The sequence below is a fragment of the Cervus canadensis genome, chromosome 10 (assembly GCF_019320065.1).
Source record: "Cervus canadensis isolate Bull #8, Minnesota chromosome 10, ASM1932006v1, whole genome shotgun sequence".
Lineage (NCBI taxonomy): Eukaryota > Metazoa > Chordata > Mammalia > Artiodactyla > Cervidae > Cervus > Cervus canadensis.
Window position 1 is genome coordinate 75560395 of NC_057395.1, and position 20430 is coordinate 75580824.

At 43.0% G+C, this 20430-nt stretch overlaps 1 protein-coding gene across 4 annotated transcripts in view; it reads left to right on the forward strand.

Annotated features, from left to right (window-relative positions):
- Positions 1–16359, forward strand: part of ARFGEF2 (ADP ribosylation factor guanine nucleotide exchange factor 2) — an 81832-nt gene extending 65473 nt beyond the window's left edge. For 3 of the 4 annotated variants that reach the window (XM_043478808.1, XM_043478810.1, XM_043478811.1), the window contains 8 exons: positions 403–541; positions 650–704; positions 2169–2283; positions 4894–5024; positions 8112–8280; positions 9432–9570; positions 12022–12139; positions 12680–16359. In XM_043478808.1, the coding sequence (XP_043334743.1) occupies positions 403–541; positions 650–704; positions 2169–2283; positions 4894–5024; positions 8112–8280; positions 9432–9570; positions 12022–12139; positions 12680–12856 (1043 nt within the window). In that variant the 3' untranslated portion in view covers positions 12857–16359. Of the gene's footprint in view, positions 1–402; positions 542–649; positions 705–2168; positions 2284–4893; positions 5025–8111; positions 8281–9431; positions 9571–12021; positions 12140–12679 lie in introns of those variants that run through there. The other variant, XM_043478812.1, reaches the window with a different exon arrangement.
- The last annotated feature ends 4071 nt before the right edge of the window (positions 16360–20430 follow it).

The following is a 20430-nucleotide window of genomic DNA, read 5'->3' on the forward strand; positions in this document are numbered from 1 at the left end:
TTCTTGACATAGTCTTTAGTGAGAGATTAATTTTTTCAACATATAGAAATGTGAAGGCTGAAGAGTGCATTTATAATTGGTGAAAATGAATATTTTTTAATTAGAACATAGAAATAATTTCTCCTCCAAGTCAGCATTTCTCATTCAAGGAGCCAATTAATTAAGTACCAAAATGTTGACATTCTTCCATTCCTAACAATAAAGTATAAAAAATAATTTTACCTCTTTATAGCCTACTTAAACACTAAAAACTTTAATACCATCCCTAGCAGTGCTTCATTAATTAGAAGCCTACTAGCCTACCAGTTGCATTGTCTCCCCACATCACAATATGCAGCATCAGTGATCAGGCTGGAATCAGAACAGCATTTGAAGTTTAATGATAGATGTTTTATTTTGCAGATAACGAGCAGTTGGCTCGATCAGGTACAAATTGCTTAGAAAACTTAGTAATATCCAATGGAGAAAAATTCAGTCCTGATGTCTGGGACGAAACGTGCAATTGTATGTTGGATATCTTCAAAACAACCATCCCCCACGTGTAAGTGTTAATGTAATTACTGCTGTTCATATCTGTGTTCAGTAGTTGTTTTAAAGCTCCAGGCTGCCCATCACATTGATTATTTTCCTTTTCTTGCATTCCCTGAAGTCTGTTGACATGGAGACCTGTAGGAATGGAGGATGATCCAGCAGAAAAACATTTGGTAGGATTTTTTTTTTTTCAGTTGTCTTTTCTCTGATCACATATCATAGTAAAAAGTTAACCAGCCTAAGTTTAGGCTTTTCTGATGGGAAGCGGGTAAAGAAGGTTATAAGAGCTGAAAGTGAAAGTGTTAGTCCTCAGTCATGTCCAACTCTTTGCAATCTCATGAACTGTAGCCTGCCAGGTTTCTCTGTCCGTGGAATTTTCCAGGCAAGAATACTGGAGTGGGTTGCCATTTCCTTCTCCAGGAAATCTTCCCGACTCAGGGATCGGACTTGGGTCTTCTGCATTGCAGGCCGATTCTTTACCATCTGAGCTACCAGGGAAGCCCTATAAGAGCTAAACACTATATATATTCATTAACGTATTCTTTTGAAAGTACAAAGAAGTATTAAGAAAATAAGTCACTTCACTCAATAAAAGCTACAGAACACTTCTAGCTTTTGTTTCTGTGACTGAGCACATGCAACCTATATTTGCAATTTGGGCTCACTTTATACATAATGTATTACTTAATACCATTGTGGGCATTTTTCTGTATTCTTCAATAGTCTTTGAGAACAGCCTTTTCTGTGCTGCAAATAATTTAGTCAATGGATTTTCTCTTGTTGGACTGTCATGTCAGTTCTGGCCTTTCACTGTTGTAAATATTGCTTTGGTATAATTATTATTTATTGCCCTCTTACATAAAGATTGCTTTCCTGGGACTTCCCTGGTGGTCCAGTGGTTTAAGACTTTGTCTTCCAATGCCAGGGCTGTAGGTTCAGTCCCTGGCCAGAAAACTAAGATCTCACACGCCTCATGGCCAAAAAAAGAACCAGAGCGGAAAGCAATATTACACCAAATTTAATAAGAGACTCAAAAATGGTCCACATCCAAAAAAGGAAATCTTAAAAAGAATGTTTTTCTCTTCACCAATGAAATATAGTTTTTATTTTTTGTGTAAGGCTCCATAAAGAAGTTTTAATTCAAGTATCCCTTTAAAATACTGTGGTTTACAGGGTAAACCTTTAGTCTTACTAGCATCTATTTCCAAATAACTATTAAAGGCATTAGATTTTGAAAGGCTTTTGGGATGTAGCCATTTAAAAATAAAGCACAGTATGTAAACATTTTCTGTTTAACTTTCTGCTGTCAACTTTAAAAAAAGCTCCTACCATATTCATTTATTTTTGAACTTGATCTCATTAAACATTGTCACACTCATCATGAAATCATAGTATGTAGAGAGATGCCACCTAAGTTGGAAACAGAAAATGTAAAATTTTAATGGGAGAAAGAAATTGTTGAAATTCATAATCTCTCCCATGCAGCCTCTGAAAAGTGCTACATTGTACTTCAAGCTCAGCAAGACACTTATACATTCAAGTTGGGCCAGCAGTGTTAAAACCAGGCACATCTCTGCCCAGGTCCTGACTTGTGAACGGAGGAGTAAGCGTTGTGTTTCTCTCTGGTTAACTTCCAGGATGTGGATCTGGACCGCCAGTCTTTAAGCAGCGTTGATAAAAATGCCTCCGAGAGGGGTCAGAGCCAACTCTCTAACCCGACCGATGATGGCTGGAAAGCCAGACCGTATGCAAGTAAGACCCCTTTTCTTACTGTTTTTGTTTTTGTTTGTTATTTTAAGTAGGTAACACATGTACATGATTCAAATATTCGGCAGGTGAGAGAGGTGAAGAGGCAGTGAGCCCTCCTTCCACCCCTGGGCCTCGGTCTGCAGCTCCCCTCCTCTGTGGCAGCCAGTGTGACCTGTTGCTTATAGTCCTTTCTAGAGACTCATAAGGAAGCAAATGCATATCCATCTACACAAGCATATAATGCGTATTCATATTTATATATGAATTCTCTTCCACTCATTTTTATACACGTTATAGAGTACTGTTCATTGTTCTTTAGTCTCTTAATGTAACTTAGAGATCATTCAGAATCCGTACCTGAAGTGCTCTCACACTCTTTGATACTGTTGTATGTTGCCCCACATTGTAGCTGTGCTATTATTTGCTTAATTGGGTTCCTACCAGTGGATATTTATGTTATTCCTAGTCTTTTTCTGTTATAAACAACACTGCATTGAATCGCATAATACATGTGTTATTTGTGAGTTTATCTGTACAGTAAATCCCCAGAAACAGAATTGTTAGGTTAAAAGAGAAGTGCCTTTGCTATTTTGATGGATAATTCCAGGTTGCTGCCTATTAAGGTTACACCTGTTAACGTGACCTTTGAAAACACCTAGGTTATACTTGGTATCTTTTGAGTAGTCTTAGTATGCAGTTTTTTAATTATGAGTGAAACTGAGCAGTTTTTCCTATGTTTAAGAACCATTTCTATTTTCTTTTCTATGAGCTATCTTTGCTCATTTTGTACTGATTGTGGGTCTTTTTATTGGTGTGAGGGGGCTCTGTGTGTTAGAGATCCCTTTGCTGGATATGAGTTTCAAATTACTTTTACTGATTTATCCGTTAATGTTGCTTATGGTGTGTTTTCCTGTCATTTAAAAAATTGGTTTTCCAGTTGCTGTGAGCCAGGCATGGTGTGTCCCATGTATGTATAGTCTCACGTGATTCTTATCCTCGCCCTTTGAGGGGTTACCATTTTACATTTGAATGAACTAGGTCTTAGATGACATGACTTGCTAATATGTGGTAGAGTCAGGATTCAGACACTTTTGACTGAGAAATTGAACCATTTCTGGTGTTAGTCTGGTCTTTTTTTAAAGTTGTGGTTGACATTATTTTTCTTCGTAGTGGTTTCACCCTCTTCTTAACCCACCAGTCCGTAGGTGTCCACATTGGCATGAACTTCTGAGGCAGCACATTAGAAAAAGCCCTATCTGTTCACCATAATCTTTTGAAGGCTAGAAAATAACCACCCTCGGAATTCAGTCGAGAGGCGCCACCTTGGAGATGGCAGGCCGCTCCTCCATGTCAGTGGTACAGCCAGGGTGTCTCCAGGGTCCAGGCAAAGGATGAGCTGAGTCCTCATCAGCCCCAGATAAAGCAACAAGGGGACATTCCTTTCAGTGGAACCACTGGGTGCAGCAAGATGCTTACATTCTGAGAGATGCCTGGGACTTAAGGCCCTGCCATTTCTGCAGGGAACAGAACTTTGTTTCCCCGTTTTCCGTCTCAGCCTCTTTTTCAGGGATGAGCTCGGTGCAGGGCAGCAGGCACAATCCTTTACACACTTGCATTGTTTTCTTTCTTTCTTTTTATTTTTGGCCCAAGGTGGTGGTGTCATTGAACAAGTATAAGTTAAGTGTACATCTGTTGCAATTCCACTGTATATTTTTTAACTTAAAACTAATTCCGTGTGGAGAATTTTTATATGTATAATTTCATAGTCATTTTCAAAAGCTTGAAGATGACCCAACTCCCTGTTAACGTTTATCTAATACTTTCAACATTCTGGTTCTTTAACAATAAGTTGGAAAGGAAGCTCTACTTGAATTGGAGTCAAATCAGCCATGGACTATCCCAGAGCCCAGGGATTAAGAAGATGAGACGTTAGTCAGAGTCTGGTCCATAGACAGAAGCCACACCAATAATCTAAGCAGGGAAAATTCTTCACAAAGAATTATTTGCTGATCAAAGAGAGCTAGCCACTGAAGGAGGCAGGACAAGATTCTGAGGGATACAGAAGCAGAAAATGTGGGCAGTGGCTGCTCCATCCAGTGATCCAGGAGCTAAGAATTCATACGAGCTGCACCCCTTCCCCCAACCCTCACGGCTGAGATTCAGCCCTTTGGCAAGGCCAGCTACGACAGGAACCTGTAGCCTCTTGTGGACAGAGCAGTCCAGAACCGGTCTGCAGAAGTGACCCTTTGGGCAGCAGAGAAACATGCTGGAGAACCTGGGACCTGCGTCACTTACCCCGTTCACCTCTTCAGGTGTTTGCTCAGAAAGCACATTTCCAGAGAGAACCTTTTCTGACTAGCTCGCAACCCCACCTTGACAGCACCCCTTCCACCTCCCAATCCCCACCTTATGTCCTCATTGTGTGACATACTGTATCTTATACTTAAATAGCTTGTTTGCTGTCCCATCTCTGCCATGGGGGGGCAGGGATTTCTGTCCAGCTTATTCATTGTTATGCCGCAGCATCAAGATCTGTGCTGGGACACAGTAAGAGCTCAGTGAACCAGTACTGGCTGAATCATTATTAGGGTTAATCTTTATCATCTAATATAGATCAGAAACTGTTTGCCAGCCTCCTCATCAAGTGTGTGGTCCAGTTGGAATTGATACAGACCATTGACAACATCGTGTTCTACCCTGCGACGAGCAAGAAGGAAGACGCAGAGCACATGGTGGCCGCCCAGGTGAGGGCGGGCCTGGAGACAGCAGCCCTGTCGGTGGGGGGTTGCCTGGGTGCGGAGACGCGCTGCGGCCACCTTGGCTTGGCCGCGAGAGCCCCTCACGCTCATCCCCCAGCCCTGTGTTCAGCGACAAGGGTGCTGGTCACTGAATACTGGCTGTAATGGGAGAGTTTACCCCACAGAAATCACCAAGCACTGAAAATCAGCCTTTCCCAGAGAGCCAGTTTACCAGAACTCTGCTGCTGAGATTCCACCCCTTGCCCTGGTGCTTCAAAAAAAAAAAATGTGTTATTAATCATAGGGCCTGTTCCTTATCATTGATACACAGTTAACCCATAAGTAACTGAGAAGGAAAAGTTATGTGGCTAAAGGTCCCAATTTTTCCTTCAGAAAGTACACCTTTTTGTTTTGTATATGCAGCCTTTTATGTATACAGTATGCTTGGAAACAGAACTCAGTGTCCGAAAGTGGGACAGTCACCTTCCAGCACAGGTTGCAGACCTAAGTGCTTCGTGGCCTGGGAGGCGCTGTGAGAAGGGGCCGCGGGCTGGGGGGAGCAGTGGGGGACCGCTGAGCTCGGGCCCGCCACCTCCCAGCTCTCGGGGCCAGCTGCTGTCAGGTGGGTGAAGCTGTGACAGTCCTCCAGTTTTTCAAGAGGAGTCGGAAATCAAGATTTTGGGGGATGTTCCTGGCGGTCCAGTGGCTAGGACTTGGCGCTCTCACACTGAGGATGCAGGTTCAGTCCCTGGTGAGGGAACTAAGATCTCCAAAGCTGTGCAGCAGACACCCCCCTGAAAAATGGAAATCTCTTGCTTATTAAATACTATAATTATACCTGTGGGATAGATTCAGCACAAAGGCTGTCCTTTTTTGGTTTTTGTTTATGTTATTTAAGTATACAGTTCAGTGGTTTTAGTATATTCACAAAGCTATGCAAAGTGAAGTCGCTCAGTCATGTCCGACTCTTTGCGACCCGAAAGAGTATATTCAGAAAGCTATGCAAACCTCCCCACTAATTCTAGAACATTTTAATCACTGCAAAATGACCCTGACCATCAGCATCACTCCCCATTCCCTTCTTGCCCCAGCCCTCGGCAACCACTGATCTACTTTCTGTCTCTGGGTTTGTCTAACCCAGATGTCACACCTTATATCAGTCATATGATTTGTGAGCCTTTGTGTCTGGCTTCTTTCACTTAGCATGGTGCTTCCCAGGCTCACTGTGTTGGGGCATGTGTCCTGACTCCATCGTTCTTGTCTGTGGCTGAGTGACATTCTAGTGCATGCCCGTACCACATTTGTTTATCTGTTCATCAGCGGGTGGACATGGGAGTTGTTGTCCAGTCTGGCTGTTAACGAATAATCCTGCTGTGAACATTTTTCTACAAATTTTAGTGTGCGCATACATTTTTAAATCTCTTTGAGCATAAACCTAGGAGTAGAATTGCTGGGTCATACGGTAGCTTTGTGTTTGCCTTTTTGAGGAATTGCCAGGCTGTTTTCCAAAACAGCTAGACTGTTCTCCACTCCCACCAACAGTGTGTGACGGTTCCAGTGTCTTCACCTCCTCACCAGTGGTTATCATTGTGTTGCTGGTTTTATTTAAATTATTATAAAAAAAATTATTATAGCCATCCTCGTGGGTGCGAAGTAGTAGCTCATTGTGGATTTATTCTTATCTTTGGAGAAACACCTATTCGGGTCCTTTTCGTTGAATTGTTTATCTTTTTATCATTGCAAGAGCTTTTGTATTTTCTAGATACTAGTCTGTTAGCAGTTAGATATACGATCTGTACCGTTCTGTGCATTATCTTTTCAATGTCTTGGTGGTATCCTTTGAAGAACAAAAGTTTTTAATTTTGATAAAAGTCCAAGTTACTGTTTTTCTCCAGTTACTTGTACTTTTAATGTTATTTCTAAAAGCATTGCCTAATTCAAGGTCACAGAGATTTAGGCCTACATTTTCTTTTAAGAATTTTGCAGTTTTAACTCTTATATTTAGATCTTTGACCCACTTTTTTAGTTTACTTTTGTATACGATGGGAGATAGGGAGTCTACTTTCATTCTTTTGCATGTAAAAATTCATTCATCCCAGTACCATTCACTATAAAGACTATTTTTTCCCCGTTGAATTATTTTGACATACATGCTGGAAATCTCTTGATCATAAGTATGAGGTTTTATTCCTGGATTCTCAGTATATTCCATGGATCTGTATGTCTGTCTTTATGCTAGTTTCACACTGTCTTGATTAGTTTTTTTTAATGAGTTTTTTTTAAATAGGGAAGTATGCTTCTTCCAGCTTTGTGCCTCTTTTTTTTTCCCAAGACTGTTCTGGTTCTTCTGTGTCACTTACAACATTTACCTATGAATTTTAGGATTAGCTTTTCAATTCCTGCAAAGGTGTCAGCTGGAATTTTGATAGAGATTACACTGAATTTATAGCTTTATTTCAGGAGTATTGCGAACTCTGCCCTTTTGTAACCTCTGGTTTATAGGGAGGGATGTGGTCCATTTTCCTCGAGGTCTCAACAAATACAAAATCCCTAATTATGTCCCACATTTCAGGCAACATGTTCAATAAAAATTTCTAGCATCTCATACCTATTTTTATGGTTTTTCCCTTCACATTTAAAAACACAATTGTCAAACCTACCAAAGTTCATTGATCACGTGATGAAACTTGAGATGGCCATGTAAGCTTTGCCTCAAAATTTCTTTCAGTATGTTTTGAGACTCAAACCTCCTGTCACAGGTACTACAGTTTGATTTTCTCATTTTCCACTTTCTTTATAAAATAAGAGAAGGCCAGTGCGATCGTGTAATGAGATACTTGGAGAAACGCACACTCGTGTTCATGCGGTGAGGGCGGCACTGAGGCGACGGCAGCTGGCCTGCAGGGCCTGCCGTCCTCCAGGGGCTAGCGCTTCCTTTCACCAGCCAGTGAGCAGAGTCTGAGCGGACGACCGCTGAGGCTGCCAAGGAAGCAAGTGCCTTATAGAGCGGAGGCCTTCTGGAGAGCTCTGATACCAGCATGTCCAAAGCCGTTCTGTCTTCTTTACTCAGCTCTGTTATACTCCCCTCTCTAGCAAGACACGCTTGACGCAGATATCCACATCGAGACGGAGGACCAGGGCATGTACAAGTACATGTCTTCCCAGCACCTCTTCAAGCTCCTGGACTGCTTGCAGGAGTCCCATTCATTCTCAAAGGCCTTCAACTCCAATTACGAGCAACGGACTGTCCTGTGGCGAGCAGGTAAGACAGACTACACAGATAGGACAGGTGGTCGCCCTGGTCACCGTCCTAAACCATCTTTGGAAAGTCACTGGTCTGGTACACACAGCTGGAATGACTTAACAGGTGTTTTCACACTTGAGGGAGAAAGAAGGGAAATTTCATCCCATCACCAGGAATGTTGCCTGGCACACAGGAGGTTCTCAGTATTGCTGGAAAAACAAATTGGTTTAGAGTTTAGCCTAGCAAGTCAGGAAATTTTACGTTATTAGATTATAACTGTTGAGTTAAATATGATGGTGTAAAAACTGGAAGTCTAGAGAAACAGACAAATTGGTACATTTTAGGGGTTTTTCTCTCCCACCTCCATATGTAAATATATAAGTCCTGGACGTGAGTGGTATATGTGTGTATACACACACATATGTTTGTGTAGGGGTGAAGACAGTAGGAGTCTCATTTTGTGACCTTTGTATGAAAGTGGTACTTTATATATAATTCTTGTATTGTTACCGTTAATTTTCTCCCCAGATGCCTGTTTTCGCCCATAATTTTAAAATGTCGTTTTTCTCTTTAGCTTTAACGTATCTAGGTGTTTTACATCTTTGCCAATAATAAGATTTTGCTTATTAGAGTATTTTACACATCCCAGTGGCTGATTGGCATTGCTTTGTTTAAGAAAATGTGTTCTTATATGTGCTTTATGAGAAAAAAAATCTAGCAACTCAGAAACATGCTAGAATTTTAAAGAGCCATAACACTTGAGAAGATGAAATGAATGGCTTCACCCACCAGTGAGCAGAGTCTGAATGGAGAACAGTTCAGGATGTTGAGGAGCAAAGTATGTCCTATACAGAGGGTGTGACGTCAGGGCTGCCTTTGTTCAATACCACAATTGAGCCCTGTTAAGAATGTGAGATGGAGACTTCCCTGGTGGTCCAGGGGCTAAGACTCCATGTTCCCAGCGCAGGGGGCCTGGGTTCCATCCCTGGTCAGGGAACTAGATCCCACATGCTGCAACTAAGATCCTGTGCAGCCAAATAAATAATAATTTTATTTTTTTTAATGTGAGATGTTTGGATATTTCCTAAAGTAACTACATTAGGTTCCCACATGATTTCTTAGCATTACCCTGGGAGCGTGCACAGTTTACATGACTATCTGATCCCTAGGTTTTAAGGGCAAGTCTAAACCCAATCTTCTAAAGCAAGAAACCAGCAGCCTGGCCTGTTGTTTGAGGATCCTGTTTCGAATGTATGTTGATGAGAACCGCAAGGATTCCTGGGAAGAAATTCAGCAGCGCCTTTTAAGGTAAGAAGAATTATTTCTGATTATATTTCTTATCTATAATACACCAAATGCTTTACAACAGCACTGTGCTTTGAAAAGAGTAGAAGAAAAATAGCTACATGTTAACTGCCCTAGAAGCTGTTCTCCTTTTTGTTTTTTCTGTTGGGTGGCTCTGCTATTTGTTTTCTTAATGCCCTAAAGAGGACAGGGCCTCACTTCTTCCGTGTATCGTTTCTTAAAGCACAGAAACCTCAGCAGGGGAAAGTGCCCTGAGCTCAGAGGCATCAGGCCCTAGTCCTGGCTGGGTCCCCTCTAGAGCACTGTCAGCTCCGACGTCCCGCCTTTCCTGCTTCCCAAGAGAAACATGCTAGAGTCACGTGGGCACCAGGACCCACTTACTTGGTGCAGAAATGGAGCGGTGGGCAGGCAGTGGGTTCCATGGAGCGAGCCCTCTGCAGAGAAGCAGATCTTTGCCACCCAGTTTCTTGGGCACCTGTGAGCAACATGCTGTGTCTATGCCTCTTTTCACTCCTTTAAGATTTGAAAACATGAACATGGAGTGCTGACAACCATGTGATAAGACACGCACTCTTGCTGCACCACTGGATCTTCCTAGAAATCACAGGGCATTTTACATACGTATATATATGTGTATATGTATTTCAAGAGCCTTAAAGAATTCCACCTTTCTTTGACTCAGTAATTCCACTGTTAGGGAATCACGATTTTCACACAGAACATTCATTGCAGATATAAAGAGAAAAAATTTAAAGCAGCTCAGCTGTGTATCAGTATATGTTATAGGATATACATTATGGTATATCCCATGATAGAATATTAGGCAGAATTTAGAATTTAAAAATGAAGTTTGGGGGAGCTCCCTGGTGGCCTAGTGGTTAGGACTGCAGGCTTTCACTGGCATGGCCTGGGTTCGATCCTTGGGGAGGGAACTGAGATCTCGCAAGCTGCATAGCACAGCCAAAAAATAAATGAAATTTTGTAAATTAAGTGTTTAAAAAATAATTTTCCGGAAAAAAATAATAGTGATTTTCTGGGACTTCCCTGGCAGTCCAGCACAGATGAGACTCCAAGCTTCCGATGCAAAGGGCACAGATTTGCTCCCTGGTCAGGGAACTAAGATCCTGTATGCCACACAGTGTGGCCAAAAAGTAAAAACAATTAAAAAAGATTTTTTTTTCCTTGATGTGGAAACATGCTCATAACACAAGTTTCACCTCAAAAAAGCAGGAAGTAAAGCCATATATACTTGCAATATTTAAGCATTGCTTTTTAAAAGTCACCAAAAATACCTGGAAGGAAATATGCCAGAATAGTGTCATGTGCCCTTAGAGTGGGCTTCTCCAGTGACTCAGCCGTAAGAAATCCACCTGCAGTGCAGGAGACGCAGGTTCCATCCCTGGTTGGGGAAGACCCCCTGGAGGAGGGCACGGCAACCCACTCCAGTGTTCCTGCCTGGAGAATCCCGAAGGACAGGGGAGCCTGGTGGGCTACAATCAGTGGGGTCACAGAGAGTTGGGCACGACTGAAGTGACATAGTACGCACACACGTGCCTTAGAGTGATGGGATTGTGGGAATTTTTTCTCTTCAATGATTTTTTTGCCCTTTTCAGTCATCTTACAAAGAGAATATATGACAAGTCATAAACTGAAAAATGAATTCATTAATTAAAGGCGACACTAGCAGCTCCTTTAACATCAAGTCCAAAAGAGAACTACCTACGTGGTCTCATACAGTTTCTCTGAAGGACATACATAAGTGTTAAGTTTTTAACACAACATGTTTTAAAAACTGGCTGTTGTGTGTTGTGTGAGAAGAGAATGGGGGTTCGTGGTTAACTGTGGGTGACAGGCTCTTGTGCTGGTTGTGTTGCAAACCCTGCCTGACCGAGCCCCAGCCACCGGCCCAGCCTGCACCGGCCTTACGTTGAATGTCCTTGTTCAGTTTCATCGTCACAGCAGCCCGTCGGGTTTGGTGCAGCTGTTTATTCCCGCTTTATAGCGGAGCAAACTGAAGCTCAGGGGTGTGCTCAAGATGGCACAGCCAGACGGTGCTCGTGGATCCTCACTGCACGATTAGAGAGTCCTCTCTGTGGTTGCCAATGGGGAGGGTGGGGGAAAGGGATCGTTAGGGAGTTGGGGATGGACGTGTACTCTGCTGTGTTTAAAACGGATGACCGGCAAGGGCCTGCTGTCCAGCACAGGGGACTCTGCTCAGCGTTATGCGGCAGCCTGGAGGGAAGGGGACTTTGGGGGAGAATGGATACATGTGTATGTATGGCTGAGGCCCTTTGCTGTCCCCCTGAAGCTGTTAATACCACAGTACTGTTAATCAGTTATACTCCCAATACAAAATAAAAAGTCTAAAAAAAAGATGAAAGCGTTCTCCGCTCCAGTGAAATGTGTGACATTCCTCTTCCATCTGACTCGCTTGCCCTCCGCTGGTTCTTCCAGTGTGTGCTCTGAGGCCCTGGCCTATTTCATCACGGTGAATTCTGAAAGCCATCGGGAAGCCTGGACAAGCCTCCTGTTGTTACTTCTAACAAAAACTCTCAAAATAAACGACGAAAAGGTATAAGCAAGTAATGTCTTCACCATAATTTGGGTTCGGGTTGGCTTTATACTGAGACTTTGAAGTAACAACTTTCCTCATTCTTCCAAGGATGGTTACATAACTAGCACCATTCTAGGAGCATTGGTAAGAAGTTGATTCATTATGGACAATGGGTGTCTGAGGTTGTTGAGCTTTTTCTGTCAAAGAACCCCAGTGGAGAAAGGCAGGTTGCTGTTAAACAACTACCTGATTTTCACTGTGGCTTTGTTGGAAGAGAGGGTTGAGGTTGTGAAAGCCTGAATTAGAACTGGAATCTTGATTTACTGAAATGAAAACTCACTTTGGTAGTAAGGCTGTCCCCAGTTTGTGTTTGGCATTAAATATAACTAAAAGAAGTATTAATTTGCAATTTTTTGCACCTACTTTCCAACAGTGAGGGAAAAAGTGCCAATATTATTTGCAAGAAGTTCCAGGGTGAGATGAATACTTTCGGAAAACCAAGGTCAGAAAAATAGTTCCACGTCTAATTTTCTCTCTCTCCTTCTCTCCCACCTCAAGTTTAAAGCACATGCTTCCATGTACTACCCCTACCTGTGTGAAATTATGCAGTTTGACCTGATTCCTGAGCTCCGAGCCGTTCTGCGGAAGTTCTTCTTGAGGATAGGCGTTGTGTATAAGATATGGATTCCAGAAGAGCCATCACAAGTCCCGGGGAGCCTGTCACCAATCTGGTAGCCCTGGCCCCTGCGGGCACCGCTGCCGCTCTGCAGAACTGTCCCCATGCTGCCCCTGCCTGGCACATCTCGGGAAGGGTCAGACTGCAGAAAGTTGACATCCTGAAGCTAGAGTGGCCTGGGTAAAGATGGTATCGTCAGAGCCCTGGGACTCGGGCGTTGCGGTGTTTCCCCAGTTGACACAGTAGGTGGGGAGTCTGTCTCATCTCTGTCAGTCATTCCTCGTTTCCCATCGAACTGCGTGTCACCTGCCATTGCAGTCGCCGTCACTGTCCTGCAGAGTCCCACGACTGGCTATTCACTCCCGTCAGAGGAAGTCACTCTCCTTGAAAATACTGGACATAGCTGTGTAGGTTCGTGATTACTAGAGTACGTTAATAAAATTTCTTGTAACGGCTAAGTGCCACTTAAAATACGCTGGGTTTTTTGTTGTTTGAGTGTGCTAGAGAAGTTTGAGTGTTTTTGTCAGTTGTGAGTCAACTGTAGTTAGGATAGTTTGGGGAAGGTACAGGGAAAAAAGAGTTCTTTGTTCTTTTTCGCCCGTTTTGTTAATGTCTGGGTGATTTTTAAAGCATTTTTTTTAAAAAAAGATATTACTGAGGATTTGACTGAAAGCAGAGCTTAGTAATTAAGTTAGAATTAAGAGCTTGCAAGGTTTAAAAAACAAATGTAGTGCTTCTGGCTCTTCCTGTTTTAGTAACTTGGGGGAGGAAAAGTCTATAGGAAAAAGGAAACGAATGAAGATGACTAGTCTTCCTTGAAGTGTTTGTGGAGGGGGTATTAACATTTCCAGAATACATTGTCCATCTAATATATGAAGTAGTAACAAAAATGAAGTAGTAATTTAAGAGAGTTAATTTATATTTGAGTAAACCTTTTATTTTTACCTCGGAATAGTGAACATACCAACAGTTAGTATCTCTGCTTGGCACAGTCCCCAGCGTGGGCCAGCCCTCGAAAGAGAGAGAGAGAGATGGGGGGCGGGTGCTGGGCACCCTGCGTGAGGAGGCCGCTCCTGCGAGCCTCCACGGCCACGTGTCGCGGGTTGAACCCAAGCAGACCTGTGCCGTTGTGAGGCCGGCACAGCTGACTGTGACCTCGGCAGGAGGTGGCAGATGTCCAGTGCTTCCGTTCATTAGAGCCGAGGAGCCGAGTTCTCTGGAAGGGTCAGATTCTGGGGTCCTTACGATGTTGATGATGGTGCAATACTCTTAGCTGCCATAGAACTGAATTGTGCAGCTGTGGAGTGGGCAGACTATGCATACGGCCCAAGGCTGCAAGCAGTCGGTTCGGGCGCTGACTTGATTGGAGTCGGTGAGAAAGAACACAAGCTTCATCTCTGCCCTCACCTTTTGCTCGCCAAGAGCAGCCCTCAGCGTTAGAACCGTTACAGAGGTGTTAAAACATGCAGACGGCTACCGACGCCCTGTAGTCCTGTAAACTGGGTTGTGTTGAGGTCAACTCTGGTGCCTTAGAAGTTAGTCAGTTGGGAACCTAATCTAAAAAAAAAAAAAAATCAGACAGTTTTTCTTTACAGAGAAAGATTTCTGGTGCTTTTGTTTACTAAGACTGATTTCTCACATTTTTCGTGTGTGTTCTACCAGCCTTGAGAAATGTTTGGTTTTGGCCAGCAGTACTCTACCATTTTTCCCCCCCAAAAGTGTTTTAATTTCTGTACCAAAGAAAAAAAGAGATGTTTAGGTTTTTACGTTATTTACGTCCCTGAGAGAAGAGGGGCTCTGACACTTAGCAGGGAGGGGCAGGGGAGAGTGTTTCACTGTGAAACGTTAGCACATACGACATGCTAGTCCCGGGCTCCGTGACATCCTCACCCTGCAGCGTGGAAGCCACACGCTGACTCCCTCGCTGATTCTGTGGTTCGTCGCAGCCTCAGCAAGTCGGCCGTCCCCATCGACACCTGCACTAAGGGTGTAAGTGGGGCGCACGCGGGCCCACTCATACATTTTCTGTCCAGCTGCGTCCCTGCGTGGAGATGTTTGCTTCCCCTCTGAGGGTCTCATGGGACATTTTCTTCACTGAATGGGACGGCAAGACTCTGCCCATGTATTCCTGCCTCCTCTTTCATTTCTCCCTCTGCTCACAGCATAAGAAATGTGTAAGTGCATTTTGTTCCTTGCCGAAACATTCAGGTTTGAATTTCTTTTCAGCTGCGTTTTTTAAGAGATTCGATTTTCTGAGTGAGGCATTTGAATTGTACCAGCATGGACCTTTTAAAAACTGGATGTCAAACCATTTAGGGTGATTTTTCTTTTTCTTGTCAGTGGACCGTGACATACAGATGAAAATCCCTTACCTCCAGTAATAAGCCATTCAGCCTAAATTCTCTTTTGTGAATAAATCTATCCCAGCTCACGGTGAACGTGTGCATGCCACACACAAACACCCGTGAAGGGGGTGACCCTGCAGCCCTGGGCCAGCGGCCATTCATTCACAAGGTTACGGAGGAGAGCAACGCGTTTCCAAGGCCTTATTTCTTTCTCAGTTGCTTTAAGTGTTGATTATTTGTGCTGGGTCTCTAGAGGAGCTTCTGTTTGTTACAATACTGCTGCTTTGAGCAATTTTGTTTTTCTTCATTGTCCTTTAGGGAGATCACCAGCTTTGGCATCTTAACAACAAACGCTGGATGGGAAATTTTATTTCTAATAATGCATCTTTAGTCAAATGCAACTTTTTCCTGTCACTCCTCACGTACAACCAAAGAACATACATAATAGGAATTGTTTAATAATATCTGGAAACAACATTTCCTCTGAGAGGTGACTTTTGTACAAAATGCAAAAAAAGAAACTAAAAAAACTAAAATTTCTCATCATTCTTTTGTGATTATGGCTATACACTGAATAGTTATTATAGGAACCTGCTGATAAATGCAGGTATGACCATCGCATTCAGACGTTTGTTGTTATGATGCAAATGGATATTGGTTTAAATAGAAACTGGATCCTCAACTGCATTTTCTGAATTCTGTTCTAATATTTGTGTTAAAAGTAGGCATAGCTTGAACTCATGCGAAATCCTGGAGTTTGCGATCCGCAGCTTTGTAATTTGGGAGACAAAGAAACCAAAGCTGAGTATTTAAAAGAATGACTCTACGTGGAAGTCCTTGCTCTCAAAAAAAGACACTCATCAAAAGTGTAGTTTTTCTCAGTGTTCTGATTTTTAAAAAATTTTATCTTGCATATTTGCCTCAAATATTTCTTTATGTGCAAATGTATGTTTTACCTCCTTAAAAATGCCTAAAAATTAGTTAATAGCTACTTTTGTTTAATCTATACATGATGATTAAGTGCATTTAATATTGGTAATTTAATGAAAAGCATTCCTTGCCCAATGGATGTACACATTTTTGAAAGAATAAGCAGAATTATATAATATGAAATGCTATGTAAAGTTTTCTATGTAAAAATATTATGTATAATACTGTTAAAATAAATATCCCATGCTTTAATCAAGTGGTAAATCAATAAAGTTTTAAAAAGTAAAGCTGCTTTTAATGTAGTAATTAATGTTTATCAAGCCTTTATGCATATCAGACTTGATCATGTATCGGACTTCCCTGATAGCTCAACTGGTAAAGAATCTGCCTGCAATGCAGGAGACCTGGGTTCGATCCGTAGGTTGGGAAGAGCCTCTTGGAGGAGGGCATGGCAACCCACTCCAGTATTCCTGCCTGGAGAGTCCCCATGGAGAGAGGAGCCTGGTGGGTCGCAGAGAGTCGGACATGACTGAACGACTAAGCACAGCACAGCATATCAAGTTTTGGGTTTGTTCTTGTGGCAGATATATGCTTGTACTTTTATCAGTTGTTGGTAAAATGTGGCCTTTATGTTTAATTCATAATTATTAATGGGAGAATATTAATTGTGGGTTTTAATTTTTGTAAGTAAAATTCCCCTTTCATCCCCTTCCTCATGAAAGGGGAAAACACCCAGTTATGAGATCATGAGAAGATGATTTCATCTCATTAATTAGTTTGACCCGTGGCTTAGTTTCCAAGAGAAGACCGAAATCTCCTCTTGCTGGCATTGAGGGCAAGATTGCAGAGGAGGACTCCCAGGGAAGCCAACTGGGCATGAGTGGGCGGCCATCCTAAGGTTCACACGGGGAGCCAGCCTAGAAAGCTCGCCTTTCTTGCTTCCAAATGCAGAACCCGTTTTTCTTTTCTGGTTTCACCTCACGGCATGCAGGATCTTAGTTCCCCAGCCAGGGAGCAAACCCACACCCTCTGCTGTGAAAGCACAGAGTCTTAACTGCTGGATCACCAAGGAATTCCCCTGCAGAATCCATTCTGAAATATCTCACGTTGTAAATCATGACTGTAATTAAAATATTGCACTGCTGAAATTGACTTAACACATGGTCATCTTTATTAATTCATTGGTATAAAACATCTTTCTCTGGTACCGCATTTCAGATGCTTCCAGGGAAGAACAAAAGAACAGCCCTTTTGGAAGAGTTCCCCCTGTGTCTCCCACATCTGCTTGCAATGTGGGTACCCGGGTTCGATCCCTGGGTCAGGAAGATCCTCTGGAGAAGGAAATGGCAACCCACTCCAGTATTCTTGCCTGGAGAATTCCATGGACGGAGGAACCTCGTAGGCTACAGTCCATGGGGTCACAAAGATTCGGACATGACTGAGTGACTTCACTTTCACTTTTCACTTTCTTTTCTTTTTGGAAAAGGTTTCTGAAGAGTCTTTTTATCTCTACAGAGCAGATCTGCCTGAGTTTTATCTAGAGCACTGGTTTTCAACCTGCTGCCAACCAGTGGTTTTCAGTTCTGCCCCCAACACTTGGCAATGTCTGCAGACATGTTGGGTTGTCCCATGTCTGGGTGGGGGTGGCTGTGAGTAGAGGCCAGGGATGCTGCTTAACAGCCCCCCACTCCCACCCACAAGCTGGGGGCAGGAGTGGGGACTGTAGTGTCAGTGGTGCCAAGGTTTAAATACCCTGAACTAAAGTGACTTCCTCTGAGTAACAGAGCTCCTTCAGCTTGTACTGTAGGACCCGAAAGTCCGCTGCGGCAGATAGTTTCAGCTTGGCCTTCCTGTTAAAGTCTCTTTTGCTCACCCCCATGTGGAGGGCATGCTAAGGTCACTGTCTTATTTCAGGTTACTAATTTAAGCATTTTGAAAGGCAATTTCAGCATTACACTGGATTTTGTACCCTAACAGACTGGTGCACATTTTAGGCAAAAGTACATTTCCTTTTTCAGAGGACCAGAGTGGTTGCCTTCCCTGGAATTTTTGTAAACCTGTGTAACATGCCCATTGTCTAGGTTTTGTTGCTGTTCAGTCACTAAGTCGTGTCTGACTCCTTGTGACCCCATGGACTGCAATACACCAGACTTTGTGTCCTTCCTATCTTCCAGAGCTTGCTCAAACTCATGTCCACTGAGGACGATGCCACTCAACCATCTCATCCTCTGTCATCCCCTTCTCCTTCCGTCTTCAATCTTTCCCAACATCAGGGTCTTTTCCAACTAGACGGCTCTTCATATCAGATGGCCAAAGTATTGGAGCTTCAGCATCAGTCATTTCAGTGAGTATTCAGGGTTGATTTCCTTTAAGGTTAACTGGTTTGATCTCCTTGGAGTCCAAGGGATTCTGAAGAGTCTTCTCCAAGACCACAGTTCGAAAGCATCAATTCTTTGGTGCTCAGCTTTCTTTATAGTCCAACTCTCACACCCATACATGACTGCTAGAAAAACCATAGCTTTGACTATGCGGACCTTTGCTGGCAAAGTGATGTCTCTGTTTTTTAATACACTGTCTAGGTTGGTCATAGCTTTTCTTCCAAGCAGCAGTCATCATCTGCAGTGATTTTGGAGCCCAAGAAAATGAAAAGAAATCTAAATTGTCCTTGGGTTGGTGATTTGTGTCACATCTTAGGAACGTCCAGCTTAGTAAATGCAGTTGCATACCGACAGCAAGAGGAGAAGTAATGAGGACTCTGTAAGGATTCTGGAAAAAATGATTTTAGTATTTTTTTTTAATGCCTCTTTCCAGACACAAGCCAACCTTATCTGGTGTTCAACTGAAGACTGAGCTTTTGAGGATAATTTTATATAATAGTCAATTTTCATCTTTCCCAGAGACTCCTAATCTTCACATGAAGCTTCTATAGCTTCCTCTCCTTTAACCTAATTCAGATTTGCTTAAAGAATTTATCTTGAGTTATGTCCAGGAAATACTCATGTGTTCTAATAAACTTCTTAGCTTGAGTAAATTTGGGCTTAAATAATGGCATATTGAATTCCTTCTCCAGAGTCCATGGGTTTCTGAAAAAAACCAAGCTGTGTAGGAGAGGCCAGTGGTCAGATCATGGAAGCTGGAAGGAAGAACTTTTTGTACAGAAGGATTTGTTGTGTGAACTTTCTACCCTGAGGGGGTAGCGGCATTAGATGAGGACACAGGCCGTGAGAGGCTGGATTGCACGGCAGGAACGCGGCGGAGCTGGGACTCTGGCCCAGACTCTGTCTTCAGAGCACACACACACTACCCACTGTGCCCGTTCTGAGGGGCGAGGTGCGAAGCCCGGCAGGGCATCCCACAGAACACAGTCCTGGTCTCAGGAGCTTATTTGCCAAGGACCCTGTGTGTAAGTTGGACGCTTGGGTATTACAAGCACCTGCGTCAGAAACCACCGTTGTCAGATCTCTTACACTGCCTTCGTGGGGCTGTACCCTCAGACTCTTTCCTGACCAGCACAGACGTTCAGAAGTCAAGGAAAGAAACAGCGACTAGCAGAGAAAACATGAGAGGAAGCGAGCAGGTGCCGAGGCTGGGCCAGTAAGCCTTCGTGGTCTGTGCCTTCATTTTTCCACTTCAGTGCACACCTTTCAAAGTCACCAGTTCATAAATGCTGGAGAGGGCGTGGAGAACGATATGGAGCTTCCTTTAAAAAAACTAAAGATAGAATTACCACACGATCCAGCAGTCCCACTCCTGGGCATATATCCAGAAAAGACAAAAATTCTAATTCGAAAAGATACTTGCACCCCAGTGATCATAGCAGCACAATCTCTAATAGCCAAGACATGGAACCAACCTATGTGTCTATCAACAGTTGAATGGATAAAGAAGATGTGGTATGCTGTTTGTTGTTTTTTGGGTTGTTTTTTTTTTTTTTTTTGCTGTTTGTTGTTTAATCACTCAGTCGTGTCCAACTCTTTGCAACCCCATGGACTGTAGCCCACCAGGCTCCTCTGTCCACGAGATTTCCCAAGCAAGCATACTGGAGCAGGTTGCCATTTCCTTCTCCAGTTCTTCCTAATCCAGGGATTGAACCTGGGTCTCCTGAGTGTCTCCTGCAGATGGATTCTTCCCCAGATGAGCCACTGGGGAAGCTGGGTAAAGAAGGTGTGGTATACACACACACACACGGGAATATTACTCAGCCATTAAAAAGAATGAAATAATGCCATTTGCAGCAACATGGATGAGCCTAGAGATTATCATACCAAATGAAGTAATAAACTTACAGTTATCAAAAGGGAAAGGAAAGGGGAAGAAGGGATAATTTAGGAGTTTGGGATTAACATATACACTACTGT